This window comes from Bufo bufo, chromosome 1 (assembly GCF_905171765.1).
Source record: "Bufo bufo chromosome 1, aBufBuf1.1, whole genome shotgun sequence".
NCBI classification, from domain to species: Eukaryota; Metazoa; Chordata; class Amphibia; order Anura; family Bufonidae; genus Bufo; species Bufo bufo.
Window position 1 is genome coordinate 678,886,552 of NC_053389.1, and position 13,825 is coordinate 678,900,376.

At 42.8% G+C, this 13,825-nt stretch overlaps 1 protein-coding gene across 1 annotated transcript in view; it reads left to right on the forward strand.

Annotated features, from left to right (window-relative positions):
* Nucleotides 1-13,825, forward strand: part of FURIN (furin, paired basic amino acid cleaving enzyme) — a 205,906-nt gene that overhangs the window by 135,727 nt on the left and 56,354 nt on the right. Inside the window, exons 4-5 of the mRNA XM_040414111.1 lie at nucleotides 6,056-6,151; nucleotides 10,600-10,728. Of these exons, the coding sequence (XP_040270045.1) occupies nucleotides 6,056-6,151; nucleotides 10,600-10,728 (225 nt within the window). The remainder of the gene's footprint in view (nucleotides 1-6,055; nucleotides 6,152-10,599; nucleotides 10,729-13,825) is intronic.

The following is a 13,825-nucleotide window of genomic DNA, read 5'->3' on the forward strand; positions in this document are numbered from 1 at the left end:
GACACGCTCGTCTGCTAGGGGCCTAAAGCTCCGCTGTCCTGTCTAGTATGTTACTCTGAGAAACATAGGATAGAGCAGGGAGAGGCTGAGCTCTTTTTTATATATACCGTAGTTTTCTATTTTTTTTATTTTTATGTAGCGTTTTATGAATTTTTATGTCAAAGATTTCTTCTGACATTTCTCTTAAGTACTTAATACTCATATTCTCAATAATATAACAAATTCTGGATCATCTCCTCTTAGATCAGTATTTTGGTATGCCTCTGTTATGCCACCTAAAAAGTCTACATTGACAAGTGGGTATTGCTAGTTAAAGAGGACCTTTCACCTGTATAAACTATGGTAACTGAGTATGCTGCCATATAGAGCGGCGCCTGGGGATCTCACTGCACTTACTATTATCCCTGGGCGCCGCTCCGTTCTCCCGTTATAGGCTCCGGTACCTTTGCTCTGTAAGTTATAGTAGGCGGTGTCTTCCCTTGTACTGTGGGCGTCTCCTTCTCCTAGGCTGCAGCGCTGGCCAATCGCAGCGCACAGCTCACAGCCTGGGAGGTTTTTTTCTCCCAGGCTGTGAGCTGTGCGCTGCGATTGGCCAGCGCTGCAGCCTAGGAGAAGGAGACGCCCACAGGACAAGGGAAGACCCGCCTACTATAACTTAAGAAGCAAAGGTACCGGAGCCTATAACGGGAGAACGAAGCGGCGCCCGGGGATAATAGTAAGTGCAGTGAGATCCCCAGGCGCCGCTCTATATGGCAGCATACTCAGTTACCATAGTTTATACAGGTGAAAGGTCCTCTTTAAGGATGTGCTCCTACACCCTCTGACCCTGTCCACTCAGTCCAGAAAATGCTACACTGTGTAGGGACACTTCCCTTTCACAAAGGGACAGGTAAATGGTGTTAATGTAGTCCTAACTTTCTAGGAGGAACAGCAGAGGAACAGTGCATATGAGTATTCTAATCCTTGAGCTGAACCTGGACATGGCCACATTTTCACCCAGGCAGCCCCCCTAACATGAAATGCCCCAATGCTATCCCGTGCCCTGCGCTGGATTGTGCAGGGCAAGGGCTTCTTTGTTTGTTTTTACACTGCTGGCGAGGCTTCCGCCCAGCAGTGTATTCGGTGACGTCACTGGCTCTGATGGGCGTGCTTTAGCGCTGACCTAGCCATTTGCAGGATAGGGGAGTGCTGCCTGTGACATCACCAGGCTCACTGCTGGGCAGAAGCCTCCATCTAGCAGTCCCTATGTCGCGCCGGTACGTCACCGGATCTCCTAAAAATACTTTTGCCCTGGTCAATTCAGCACAGGGCAAAGGAGAGCATTGGAGCTTTAAATGCTCATATTAGGGGGGCTACCTGGGTGAAAATATGGTTATGTCCGGGTTCAGCTCTGAACCCGGACAACCCCTTTAATTGCTGTTGGGTCTCATAGGGAAAGCGTGCACACAGTGACGGCTCTCCCTTTTATGTACACTGAGAAGATGAGCTCGGTGTGGTTAGGAAGCAGGACTCGCTGGCAGCATTTACACAGCTTTCACATGTAAATATGTAGTCAAATCTACGTATTTACATATGCTGCTCACATGAAGGGTCTGACAGGGCTGCTTTAAAGGGGTTTTCTGAAATTCTGATATTAGCTTTCCTCAGGTCCCCAATATCAGATTCAGCCATTCAGCTGTTTGAGGAGGCTGCAACACTCCTCGCCGCTTACAATCATGGTGCTGTTCATTGGATAGTGGCTGTACTTAGTATTTTAGCCTGGGCCATTTACGTGAATGGGACGGAGCTGCGCCTAGGCCACGTGACTAATGAACATGACGTCACTGGCCTAGGAAGAGGCCACAGAGCTCACTGGAGCGCCATAGCCTTGTCAAACAGCTGATCGGCGGGGATGCTGGAAATGGGACCTCTCCGATGAGATTCATGACCTGCCCTGACGTTAGGCCATCAGAATCTCAGAAAACCCCTTTAACAGTGCACTCTTTTGGATATTGTATTAATGGGCAGTACAGAACACACATGGTTGTAGAGATTTTACATCCCCCTTCCCATATAGCCCTCAGTTATGGTTTCCCATAGCTCATGTTGGCTGTTGGCTTTTCACCACATAACACAGGACACACTTGATAAAATCTTATCAAAGTTCTCTCGTTCCGGCGTGTGGAGAAATTTACTGACCAGGCTGCCAGACGCAGATGAGCTGGTATAGTTAGTGCCGTCATATCTCCTCTTCATTGCGGTTTCTTTCATTCAAATGACTCTATAAATGGTGGTAGTTTATCTGCAGCCCTCACAAAGAACAGAGCGTTTTATCTTCATGCAAGTGGGGAGTATTCTTCCCTCCACCTTACACCATTTGGGAGATAAATACTTCGCTTCCATGAGTTAATGATTCACATTTATTGTATGACCTCATATGGCCATCATTTGTGTACAAGGACACATTTGTTGTGCTCCGTATGCTTGTCCAAACCTTAGTATAGTCATGTTCTTCACTTTGTAATTGGAGTAAAAGGCTGACTCCATTCCTTTTACTGAAGTAACATCCGATGGTGGAAAGCGACAGTCAGCTGCATTAACACTGACTACTAATATAATGCTGTTCAACGGAAATTTTTCACAGTAAAAATGCTTTTTCCCATATGGCGGCGGTCTACTTGTGATGAGAAAGCTGTAGCGTGCATCTACAGTCAGGTCCATAAATATTGGGACATCAACACAATTCTAACATTTTTGACTCTATACACCACCACAATGGATTTGAAATGAAACAAACAAGATGTGCTTTAACTGCAGACTGTCAGCTTTAATTTGAGGGTATTTACATCCAAATCAGGTGAACGGTGCAGGAATTACAACAGTTTGCATATGTGCCTCCCACTTAAGAGACCAAAAGTAATGGGACAGAATAATAATAATCATAAATCAAACTTTCACTTTTTAATACTTGGTTGCAAATCCTTTGCAGTCAATTACAGCCTCAAGTCTGGAACGCATAGACATCACCAGACGCTGGGTTTCATCCCTGGTGATGCTCTTCCAGGCCTCTACTGCAACTGTCTGCAGTTCCTGCTTGTTCTTGGGGCATTTTCCCTTCAGTTTTGTCTTCAGCAAGTGAAATTCATACTCAATCGGATTCAGGTCAGGTGATTGACTTGGCCATTGCATAACATTCCACTTCTTTCCCTTAAAAAAAAAAAATTTCCCTTGCTTTTGCAGTATGCTTTGGGTCGCTGTCCAATGAGTTCTGAAGCATTTGGCTGAATATGAGCAGATAACATTGCCCGAATCACTTCAGAATTCATCCTGCTGCTTTTGTCAGCAGTCACATCATCAATAAATAAAAGAGAACCAGTGCCATTGGCAGCCATACATGCCCACGCCATGACACTTCCACCACCATGCTTCACTGATGAGGTGGTATGCTTAGGATCATGAGCAGTTCCTTTCCTTCTCCATACTCTTCTCTTCCCATCACTCTGGTACAAGTTGATCTTTGTCTCATCTGTCCATAGGATGTTGTTCCAGAACTGTGAAGGCTTTTTTAGATGTCGTTTGGCAAACTCTAATCTGGCCTTCCTGTTTTTGAGGCTCACCAATGGTTTACATCTTGTGGTAAACCCTCTGTATTCACTCTGAAGTCTTCTCTTGATTGTTGACTTTGACACACATACACCTACCTCCTGGAGAGTGTTCTTGATCTGGCCAACTGTTGTGAAGGGTGTTTTCTTCACCAGGGAAAGAATTCTTCGGTCATCCACCATAGTTGTTTTTCCGTGGCCTTCCGGGTCTTTTGGTGTTGCTGAGCTCACAAGTGCGTTCCTTCTTTTTAAGAATGTTCCAAACAGTTGTTTGGCCGCGCCTAATGTTTTTGCTATCTCTCTGATGGGTTTGTTTTGTTTTTTTTCAGCCTAATGATGGCTTGCTTAACTGATAGTGACAGCTCTTTGGATCTCATCTTGAGAGTTGACAGCAACAGATTCCAAATGCAAATAGCGCACTTGAAATGAACTCTGGAACTTTTATCTGCTCATTGTAGCTGGGATAATGAGGGAATAACACACCTGGCCATGGAACAGCTGAGAAGCAAATTGTCCCATTACTTTTGGTCCCTTAACAAGGGGGAGGCACATATGCAAACTGTTGTAATTCCTACACCGTTCACCTGATTTGGATGTAAATACCCTCAAATTAAGGCCGAATGCACACGGCCGAGAGCGGTCCGTGAAAAGGCCGGGCTGGATTTCTGTTCAGAGCAGGAGCGCACGGCGTCATTGGTTGCTATGACGCCGTGCGCTTAATGCTGCCGCTGCACTACAGTAATACACTATACGAGTGTATTACTTTAGTGCAGCGGCGGCATGAAGCGCACGGCTTCATAGCAACCAATGACGCTGTGCGCTCCTTCTGCAGTTAAAGCACATCTTGTTCGTTTCATTTCAAATCCAATGTGTTGGTGTATAAAGCCAAAAATTTTTGAATTGTGTCGATGTCCCAATATTTATAGACCTGACTGTATGTATGTAGGTGTAGCCTTTGTTATAAGCAGAGTTTGTAATGGAGGAAGAAGGCTTCTCGATGTTGGCTCTCTCACTTCTGCTGGGAAGACTTCCACTCTGTTTTCTATTCAGGTGGGGTTCACATCTATTCAACCACAAGAGCACTTGTGTGGTTGGGTACTAATGAGGGGCAATTAGTCCTGGTTTGCAGTGTTCATTCCGAAGGTATTTTATGAGGTTGGCGTCTGGACTGTCTGCAGGCCGGCCATGTCCTTCCACACGGAAACCTTGTCTTTATTGGCCTTGTTATGTGTAAGGGAGCTTTGCCATGCTGAATAGGTGCATCTCGTACAACAGAGGACCCATCCAAAACCATGAAAGCCCAAGACCAACTATCCAATTCTCTTCCACTATATTTTACAGTTGCCTCTAAATGCTGCCGGTGTAATAGCCATTCCAGGGAATGTATTCTCCTGCTCCATGGTCTAATTCAGTGATGGCTAACCTCTGGCACTCCTGCTGTGGTGAACCTACGACTCCCAGCATGCTCCATCTATGGAGTTCTGAGAACAGCCAAGCAAATGTGCATCTTGGGAGTTGTAGTTTTACCATAGCTGGAGTGCTGGAGGTTTGCCATCACAGGTCTAATGTATCTCCAGACTGTGTGCATGGAGATCATAAGATGTGTGGAAGCTTCATGGGTTGTATTTCTGTAGCCTGAGAGTACCATAACAAAAACCCCTTAATATAACTGTTTTTATGCTCCCTTTGCTTCCATCAACAGACCATAGGCAGGTGCTATGTTCTTCATGGTGGTTGCAGGCCAGGAATATATATATATATATATATATATATATATATATATATATATATATATATATATATATATATATATATATATATATATATATATATATATATATATACACATATACTTTTTTACAATCTGGAGACTTCCAAAAACTTTCAAGTTCCCCTTCATCTTTCCCTGTACTTGTCTGCAAAATACAGACTGCTTATTGACTAGTCTGGGTTTGCTGTTGGTGTCTAAGCAGAAAACATGACTTCCTTTTTTTTTTTTTTTTGTTCTTTCTAAAGGGAGCAATTCTGGATATCAATGCTGTACTATAAAAGAATTTTCTTTCTGTGCTGAGTTATTGAATTGTTGCCAGGCACATCTTCTTGATGACTATATTGCACTTCTGAGATGCCAGTCTTTAGCTTTCATTAAAAGTATTGCTTTATCGTTCTAGTATTATTCTTTTACCAAAGCGCTGTCTGTAATGATTATCATTTTATGTTGAATGCTTATTACCATTTTGTACAACATTGAAAAGGACATGCATTAAGATAAGTTTGTCTGAAGGTGCAGAGATCTCTTAAAGGGGGGTGCATCCTCACTTAGGTGAAGACAATATGAAGTTTTCCTACTAGGGAGCCCCCTCCCGCGCTAGTAAACCACCATGATTGTTATTCTATGCCTAAATGGTTTCATGTTAAAACCTCACAACCACAATACAGAAATGTTCCTTATGTTACTCTCTATCACTTTCCAGGTGCACTGGGCAGAACAGCAGGTGGCAAAGAAAAGAAGGAAAAGAGATATTTTTACAGAACCAACAGACCCAAAATTTCCACTGCAGTGGTATTTGGTAAGTATGTTAATAATACTAGTATATTTTATGGATGTAAATGGTTTTCCCAGGATTTTACTAATAATCTATCCTTTTGGATAGGTCATCCGTATCTGGTGGGGGTCCGACATCCATGATCCCTGCTGTTCAACTGTTTTGAGAAAGCAGTGGCGCTATCTTCTCCTTGCAAGCACAGCGCCGTACATTGTATAGTGGCTATGCTTGGTATCGCAACTCTGCTCCATTTAAGTGAATGGGCCTGGACTGGTCGTAGGTCACATGACAGGTGAACATGTCGTCACTGGCCTAGGAAAAGCAGAGAGAATGACTCGGCGCTACTGCCTTCTCGAACAACCGATCGGCAGAGGTCCCGAGTGTCAGACCCCTCCCCCCCGATCAAATGACCTGTCGTGAGGATAGGTCATCAGTATAGAATTGGAAACCGCCTTTAAAGGCCAATATCTACCTTAATGGTTATACCCAGACATTCTCCAAGAAATAAAGCCAAAGGAAGCGGGCAAGAACAAAAAATAAAATAAAAAAACAGGAGTCCACCTAAAGTCCTCCCAAAGTAAAATAGAACATTAAACTTTCCGGCCACTCCACGTTGAGTTGATGATAAAACAGCTAATGTACACACAAGGTCCATCTCGCCGATCACAGTCCTGGCTGGGGTATCTCAAAAATGCTATAATTAGTGTTTTTATTCGTTGGTATCGACTCTACGGTTTTGTTTCAAGCCTCAAGGGTCTCTGGCTGCCTTTGTGGCCTGCAACAGAAGATGGAGTTTGAAAAATAGCAACACTCATTCTAGCATTCTTGTGATACCGCAACGAGGACTGTGTTACCGGTACATCTGGTTTGTACGCTACCCCCCTGCAGCGAGGATGCCATATTCTACTTTGTTCTAGTAATGATGGCATGATAATTGCTTTCTCAAGAATTCGGTCTCTCGTTCAGTGCACGTACACACGCACGTGAGATATAAGAAGTTAATTCTTGCAGCCTGCGCTGTAGAGTGGTCTTAGCTCTATCGGCTTGTGACCTGGAGGAGGATTAGTTGTTGCTTGTCATATTCTTTCCCCGACTAGCAAAGAGCTTGTAGTGGCTAGTGTATCAGATGCAAAGTAACAGCTCGCAGCTTGTAGCAATAATGACTACAATACTATGCAAGCCAAAATACATGAGAGTTGTATTTATCAGTATAATGTCCTTTTTATAGATTTGTCCCTTGAGCAAAATCTTCTAGGGCGTGTAGATGGGTTGTAAAATGTTTCTCATCACCTATATAACATATTTGCCCTATTGTCATTAGTGAAAATAAGGGTACTGTGTTATAGAAGTCATATCGATGCTATGCGGATGTAAAATATGAACATCAAATGGCATTCATTGAAGAATGCTGTGTATTGAAAGTAGAGACCTGTATTAAAATTGAGACGTGTGAATCACTCCATAGAGTAATAATTGTCTCCATATTCTGAAATTGATCTGTACAGATGGACTGGGAGGCCTAAATCTGCTGACTTCTCGAATGATGTTCTTAGGACTTTCTTTTCTTAGGACTATTTCGACATTTGTTCTTTTCTAGCATTTATAAGGAGCAGCTCTCCATTTGCACATACAGTAGAATGGATGGGTCCAAACATTTACTTCTAAAAGATTACACCTATAACAAAGTAGTCTGGGACCGCACTACATTTGTATGGTCCTGTTATGTAGCGTTTAACTATTGCTGGTCTTATGAATTCCCACGTGTCCCTTCATTTATCCCTTCTACCAGTCGAGGCTGAGCTATGTGCCCTGACCTACTATTTCTAACAAAGTAGGAATTGAACTCTAAACCAAGTAGGCATCGCATGATTTGTGAAAAGTCTCCAAACCTTTGCACTTGTGCTGCCAAAAATATTGCTTATGAGAAATATGCTTAACCGGGCAGAGCCATTGAATGTGTGTTTTTTTGGGGGTTTTTTTGTTTGTTTTTTCATTAAAATGAAATTGTGCTTTGTGTCTTATCCTTGGTGATTATTATGCCAACATTGTAAGCTTTCCTAGGAGAACTGAAAACATCTGGCTTGCAGAGACGTCAGGTTAAATTAGGTTAAAGGAACTGCAAGTTTCATGCAAAGCGGTATGCAGTAAAGTAAAAGAAAAATCTTGCTACCGCGTATGTGATTTGTCGATTCATAGTGTTGCTCTGTTTTTATAATGGGCCACTGGTATTTCTTAGGCTGTGTTCACATGTCTGCCGGAGGCCGTTCTATTCTTCTCGTTGAAATGACTTAACCCAACGGACCCATTGTAAGTCTGTCTTATGCCATTGGTGCTCCGTCCTAGTCCGTAGGCCTCATGAACATGACTGTATCCGTCCTGTAGTCCACAAATCGCAGATCTGCAAGATACAGATGCAGCCTGTGTGTGCGTTTTTATTTTTATTTTTTGTTTTTTCTTTTAGGTATTTTGCGGACATAACTATCTTTTCACATCCTCACATCACTTTCCTCATCCATATTTACTTTACGCAAACAGAACATGTCTTATACTTGGCCTCAAAATGCAGACCACAAACCCATTGAAGTCAATAGGTCCGCAAAAAATATGAATGCGAAACGGACTATCTGTATTTTGTGGGTCTGCAATTTGCAGACTGCAAAATACAAACTGTCGTGTGCATGAGGCCTTACTTTGTAAAGATGTGCCTCAATACTGTCCTTTCATGTATACTTTGGCAATTAATCTGCAGTGGATTATCGCCGATAATTCATGGCTGATAATATTGTGTAGTCGCTGTATTTAAAAGGTTATACCCTTTGGATACCACTTGATGATCTGCTATGTTTTCCATGAAGGATTGGGAGTTGTTGACCTTAAAGGGGTATTCCCATCACAGACAATGGGGGCATATCGCTAGGATGGTGCGGGTCCCAGATGTGGGAGAACGGAGTGGGAACAGCTGTGGCTGGAGGACCCCAAATTTCCCAGGGTCCGTCCACCACCAAGCGCTGCTCCCATAGAAGTGAATGGAAGTGCACGTGCGGCTCCTGCTCCCATTTATTTCTATGGGGTAGACTGAAATAGCTGAGCCAGCGTTTGGCAATTTTTTGTTGGCCACATAGAAATGAATGGAGGGAGGCTGCGCATGCGCAGTGCGCCCTCTGTTCATTTGCCCGCTCCATTCTCATTGTAGGTGCGTGTCCCAGAGGTGGGGCATATCCTAGCGATATGCCCCCATTATCTGTGATAAGAATACTTGTCATACACACTTATTTTATTTTTATTTTATAACTTTTTTTAAAGTATGCATGATTCTAAATTTCCAGTATATGAGGTCCCTGGCTCAAGGGGACATGGTGTCTGGCTTTGAAGTGCATTGTTCAAATTCACGCCTCATAAATTGGGGTATGAATTTTCAGCTTGCTTGCTCAGCAGCTTTTCTTCTATCAAGACGTACATTCATATTAAAAATACCATTAACGTAATGTTCAAGATGACTCCCTCCAGCAGTAATGGGATTAAAATATGATCTGTCCCTGTGATGTGCATGGCATGTTTTAATCAATATTGCTCAGATGGTGGAATTTTCCCCTGAAATTCTTCCTTAACCTTGGGAATTAGACGAAAACGTATTATTGTTCGATTTGTGTCTAATCACACAGCTTTCAAATAATTCATCTTCGTTTTAGATCATTTAGAAAAATAATTTGCTTTTCGGTGTTCAAATATTGTTTTAACCTGTGACAAGCTATGGTGAATTAATGTGTACCGAGATGGGCCATAAAGTGTCATTGAATTTCTGATACTCTGTTAAACATCCAATAGTCCTGCACAGTTAAGACCCGCAGAATCACATTCGCCAGATATTCCGGTCCTTAAAGCCACCCACTGGTTACACCTACTGGGGATCGAAGAGAACACTTTACATGGTGACCTCATATTTTTTTTATTACATTTTTTTCTTTTTTTGCAGACTTGCTAATTCTCTGGCTCCTCCTCCTTATGTCATCCAAGATGGCTGCACCACTTCTCAGACTTCCTGATGCACACTGTGCATCGATAAGACAAGACACTTCCTACTTGTCCAACCCTGCTCTTGGATTTCCCAGCGCGTGAGCAGTGCTGGCCAATCAAGCGCAGCAGAAAGTGTCTTGGGCCACCAAATGCACAGTGTGCACCAGGCAGTCTGAGAAGCGGTGCAACCATCTTGGATGGCAGAAGAGGAGCCTGGGAATTGCAACAAAAAAAGACAAAAGGACACCATGTAAGCGTCATGTCTGCTCCCAAGTCATCGTGAGTTTCTTTTCTTGAAACAGAGGGTCATTTTAAGGAACTTGAGTTGAGTGGCTGAATAAAATTTAAGTATTCCAATTTCCATGAAATGCTGGATCATAACCTCAATCTAATAAAGCTGCATCCTTCCATTTCGTTGATTAATTTAATATACTTTTTAAATGATTTTTATTTTTCAGTATGATGCAAGCCGTCATGATTTACATGTGAACGAAGCTTGGGCTCAGGGTTACACTGGTAAAGGCATTGTGGTCTCCATCCTGGATGATGGTATTGAAAAGAACCACCCAGACTTGCAAGGAAATTATGTGAGTATATACTGTAACTGATGTCTTAAGAATCGCAGGATTAGGTGACACTTTAGGTATCCAAGGAAACAGAATATAGACAAGCTTAAAGACTGTGTGCCGCCTAGCTAGAACTCTGCTCCCTGACCACATTTGCCTTTAAATTGTTCAGTCCTGGATTTTCTTCTACTGCGCTTCTTTTAAAGGAACATTTTTTTTTCCCCCCCAATACTCCTGCTGGAGGGAAAGCTGTTGCAGTCCACTGATCATGGCCATTTCTTTTTGCCTCTGTTTAGTTGGCAATTGAAGGTGATTTTAGATGTACTATATGCAGATGAAATTTGTGCTTTTAATGCCTGTTTATCTTGTACCTTCCTTTCTATTTTCTGAAGTGCCTTTTTGGAGACGTGCTCTTCATTAGTCTTCATGTTGACATCTCAGGATGTCTTCTGCACCTTTTGTAATGAGTCTCTTCTTAGATCTGTATATGTAATGAATCCATAAAGCTGCATTATTGAGATGTATGCGTAAGTACATACAATTTTTATTTTTAGGAAGTGTTGGAATTTCAACTTGTGGAATAAGTTGGTGCCAAGCTACATTTAGGGATAATGTTTTGTCTTCTGTTATTTGAGACCAGGTTCAAAAATGCACAAAAGCCCTTTCTAGTTCTTAAAATTCTCTGCGGTCTCGGTTTGCTTTGCTCACATTTTGTTAGTTTAGGTCGCATCATTAACCCATCTTGGTCCAGAAACTTGCTTTCTTGGAGAGGGTTACCCATAGTTCAGCTTACTTGACCCTAATGTACAAGTTTTTCAATGAATGTGTGGAGTAAACACCTAAGTAGAATTGAATGATCAATTTTTCTTTTATGTATGCAGAATATACCGGATGTAGATTTTATTTCTAAATTTAAAGGCATTTTCCAAGACTTTTTAACTGATGACCTATCCTTTGGGGGATAAAGATGTAGAGCAGCACAAACAGTTGATAAAGGCTACTATGTAGCTGAAACGTCGTATTTCTGCTTTTTGTATCCACTCAAGGCTTCAATAAAGGATACATTGGAGATGCTGCTGTAATCTCCTTTTTTCTGCTATCCTTTGGGGGGAGTCCGACAACTGGGACCTTGCCAATCGGCTGTTTGGGAAGACGCCAGCAAGCGCCACGGCTTTATCGCAGCTCAGTCCCCTTCACTAGAATGGGGCTGAGCTACACCTAGGCCATATGATGGAGGAAAGTGGCCTCACTGGCCTAGGAAAAGCTGCGAGAAGGCCATGGCACTCTCAGGAGCTGCACGGCCCTCTCAGACAGCTGATCGTCGGTGGTCTGGGGTCTTCGACCCCCACCGTTTAGACACTGATGACCTATCCTGGGGACAGCCATGACCTGTAACCTGCATGCACAAGCTTTTATGCAGAACCTTTTGTTTTCCAGGGTCTTGTTAATCAGATGCTATACAGTGGAATCCTAGCACCCATAGGATCCCAGTGTATATAGTTAATAAAGGTTTCTTTTTTTTCCACTTTTTTTCCTGGATACCATTGTACGGTACAGCATAGTCTATTAGACTATACCGTATTTCTTCTTTGCAGTATACTGCAGATGAATACCAGCCAAAAAAAGGAGGCCAAAAGGATATTCTTTCGTCTCCATCCTCAATTGTAATGCTTTGGTTAAATGTGCATCATAAATGTGATTTGAAGTCTTAGATCAAATTGCACCAGCACAAATGAGTGAAGCAAGAAAAGTTTGGAATTATCTCTTAGACCAGGTTTATGTTCAGTCTCTGCATTTCCATCATTAGACACATTATGATGCTCATCACTCAGAGTGATGGACTGCAATCGTTTTATAATAATGGGCAAACCTTAGACAAAATGATTTATATTACATTTGGTGATTTTATAAAATATTAATCTAATATTCTAGTCAAATTGGTGCCCATTCAGTGACACCCCCTACCTCCTTCAAGGTGCAGTTTATCTCCTTAAAGATGAATAAGGCAAAATTGGATGTTGTGCTTTCGAATCGTATAAAGTTTAGTGGTATTAAGCGTCAATAACTTTTCAACAAACTTTGCAGCAATCAGTAGTACAGAGTGTACATCAGAAATAACACTATGGCCATTATATCACTTGTATCTGGCATTTTTTGAATTTTTTCTCTGTAGTAAATATCTAATTTGCAGTTCTCTGACATAATGGGTGGAGACCAGCTGCCATCCACTGCACATAGAATTAGAGGAGAATATGCTTACTAGCCCTCTGTTATGCACTCAGAATCAGCCCCAAGGTCATGGAGGACATTGCAGAGGAGGTACTGACCTGTATGGCTGTGAATAAAGCACTTGGGAAGTTTATATCTTAGCCCATGTAGCTTGTAATGTGTGTAATATGCATGTAATATGATCCTCATGTGGAGCTGGTCCGTCTTGGACGGAATTAAGAAATTTTTCAAAGTGAAAAGCAATTAGTGAGGGGAGATAAACAGCTGATAACATGAGAACTAGACCTTTCTCACTAACACATATTACAAAGTTTCCTGTTGTCACTTGTACTATAGATTTATGCAAAGTTATGTGAAAAGTTAGTGACCATTTAATATCTGGAAACTAGGGGTGGGCGGTATAGGCGATATGCAATATAAATTTGGGCCACGATATGGATTTTCGCCATATCTCCTATATCGCCGGACCGCGATATGATCGCGCTCTCTGCGCGCACCATTTTCTCCTGAGCCGGCACAGTGGCGAAGGAGGGAGTCCCTCCCTCCCCACTGTGCGCGGCTGCCGCTGAACACCAATGAGGACAGAGGAGGAGGGGAGGGACTGTGGCCACTGTGCCACCAATGAATGTTCCAGCCATATCCCACAGGGTCCCCCTCCCCCCCCCCCCCCCCCCCATCATTGGTGGCAGTGGGCAGTTCCGATGGGAGTCCCAGCAGTGTAATCCTGGGGCTCCGATCGGTTACCATGGCAGCCAGGAGTCACGCTACTGAAGTCCTGGCTGCGATGGTATGTTAGTGTGCAGCATTATACTCATGTGCGCCGTGGCTGCGTCCAGTAGCGTCCTGGCTGCCATGGTAACCAATCTGAGCCCCAGCATTACACTGCTGG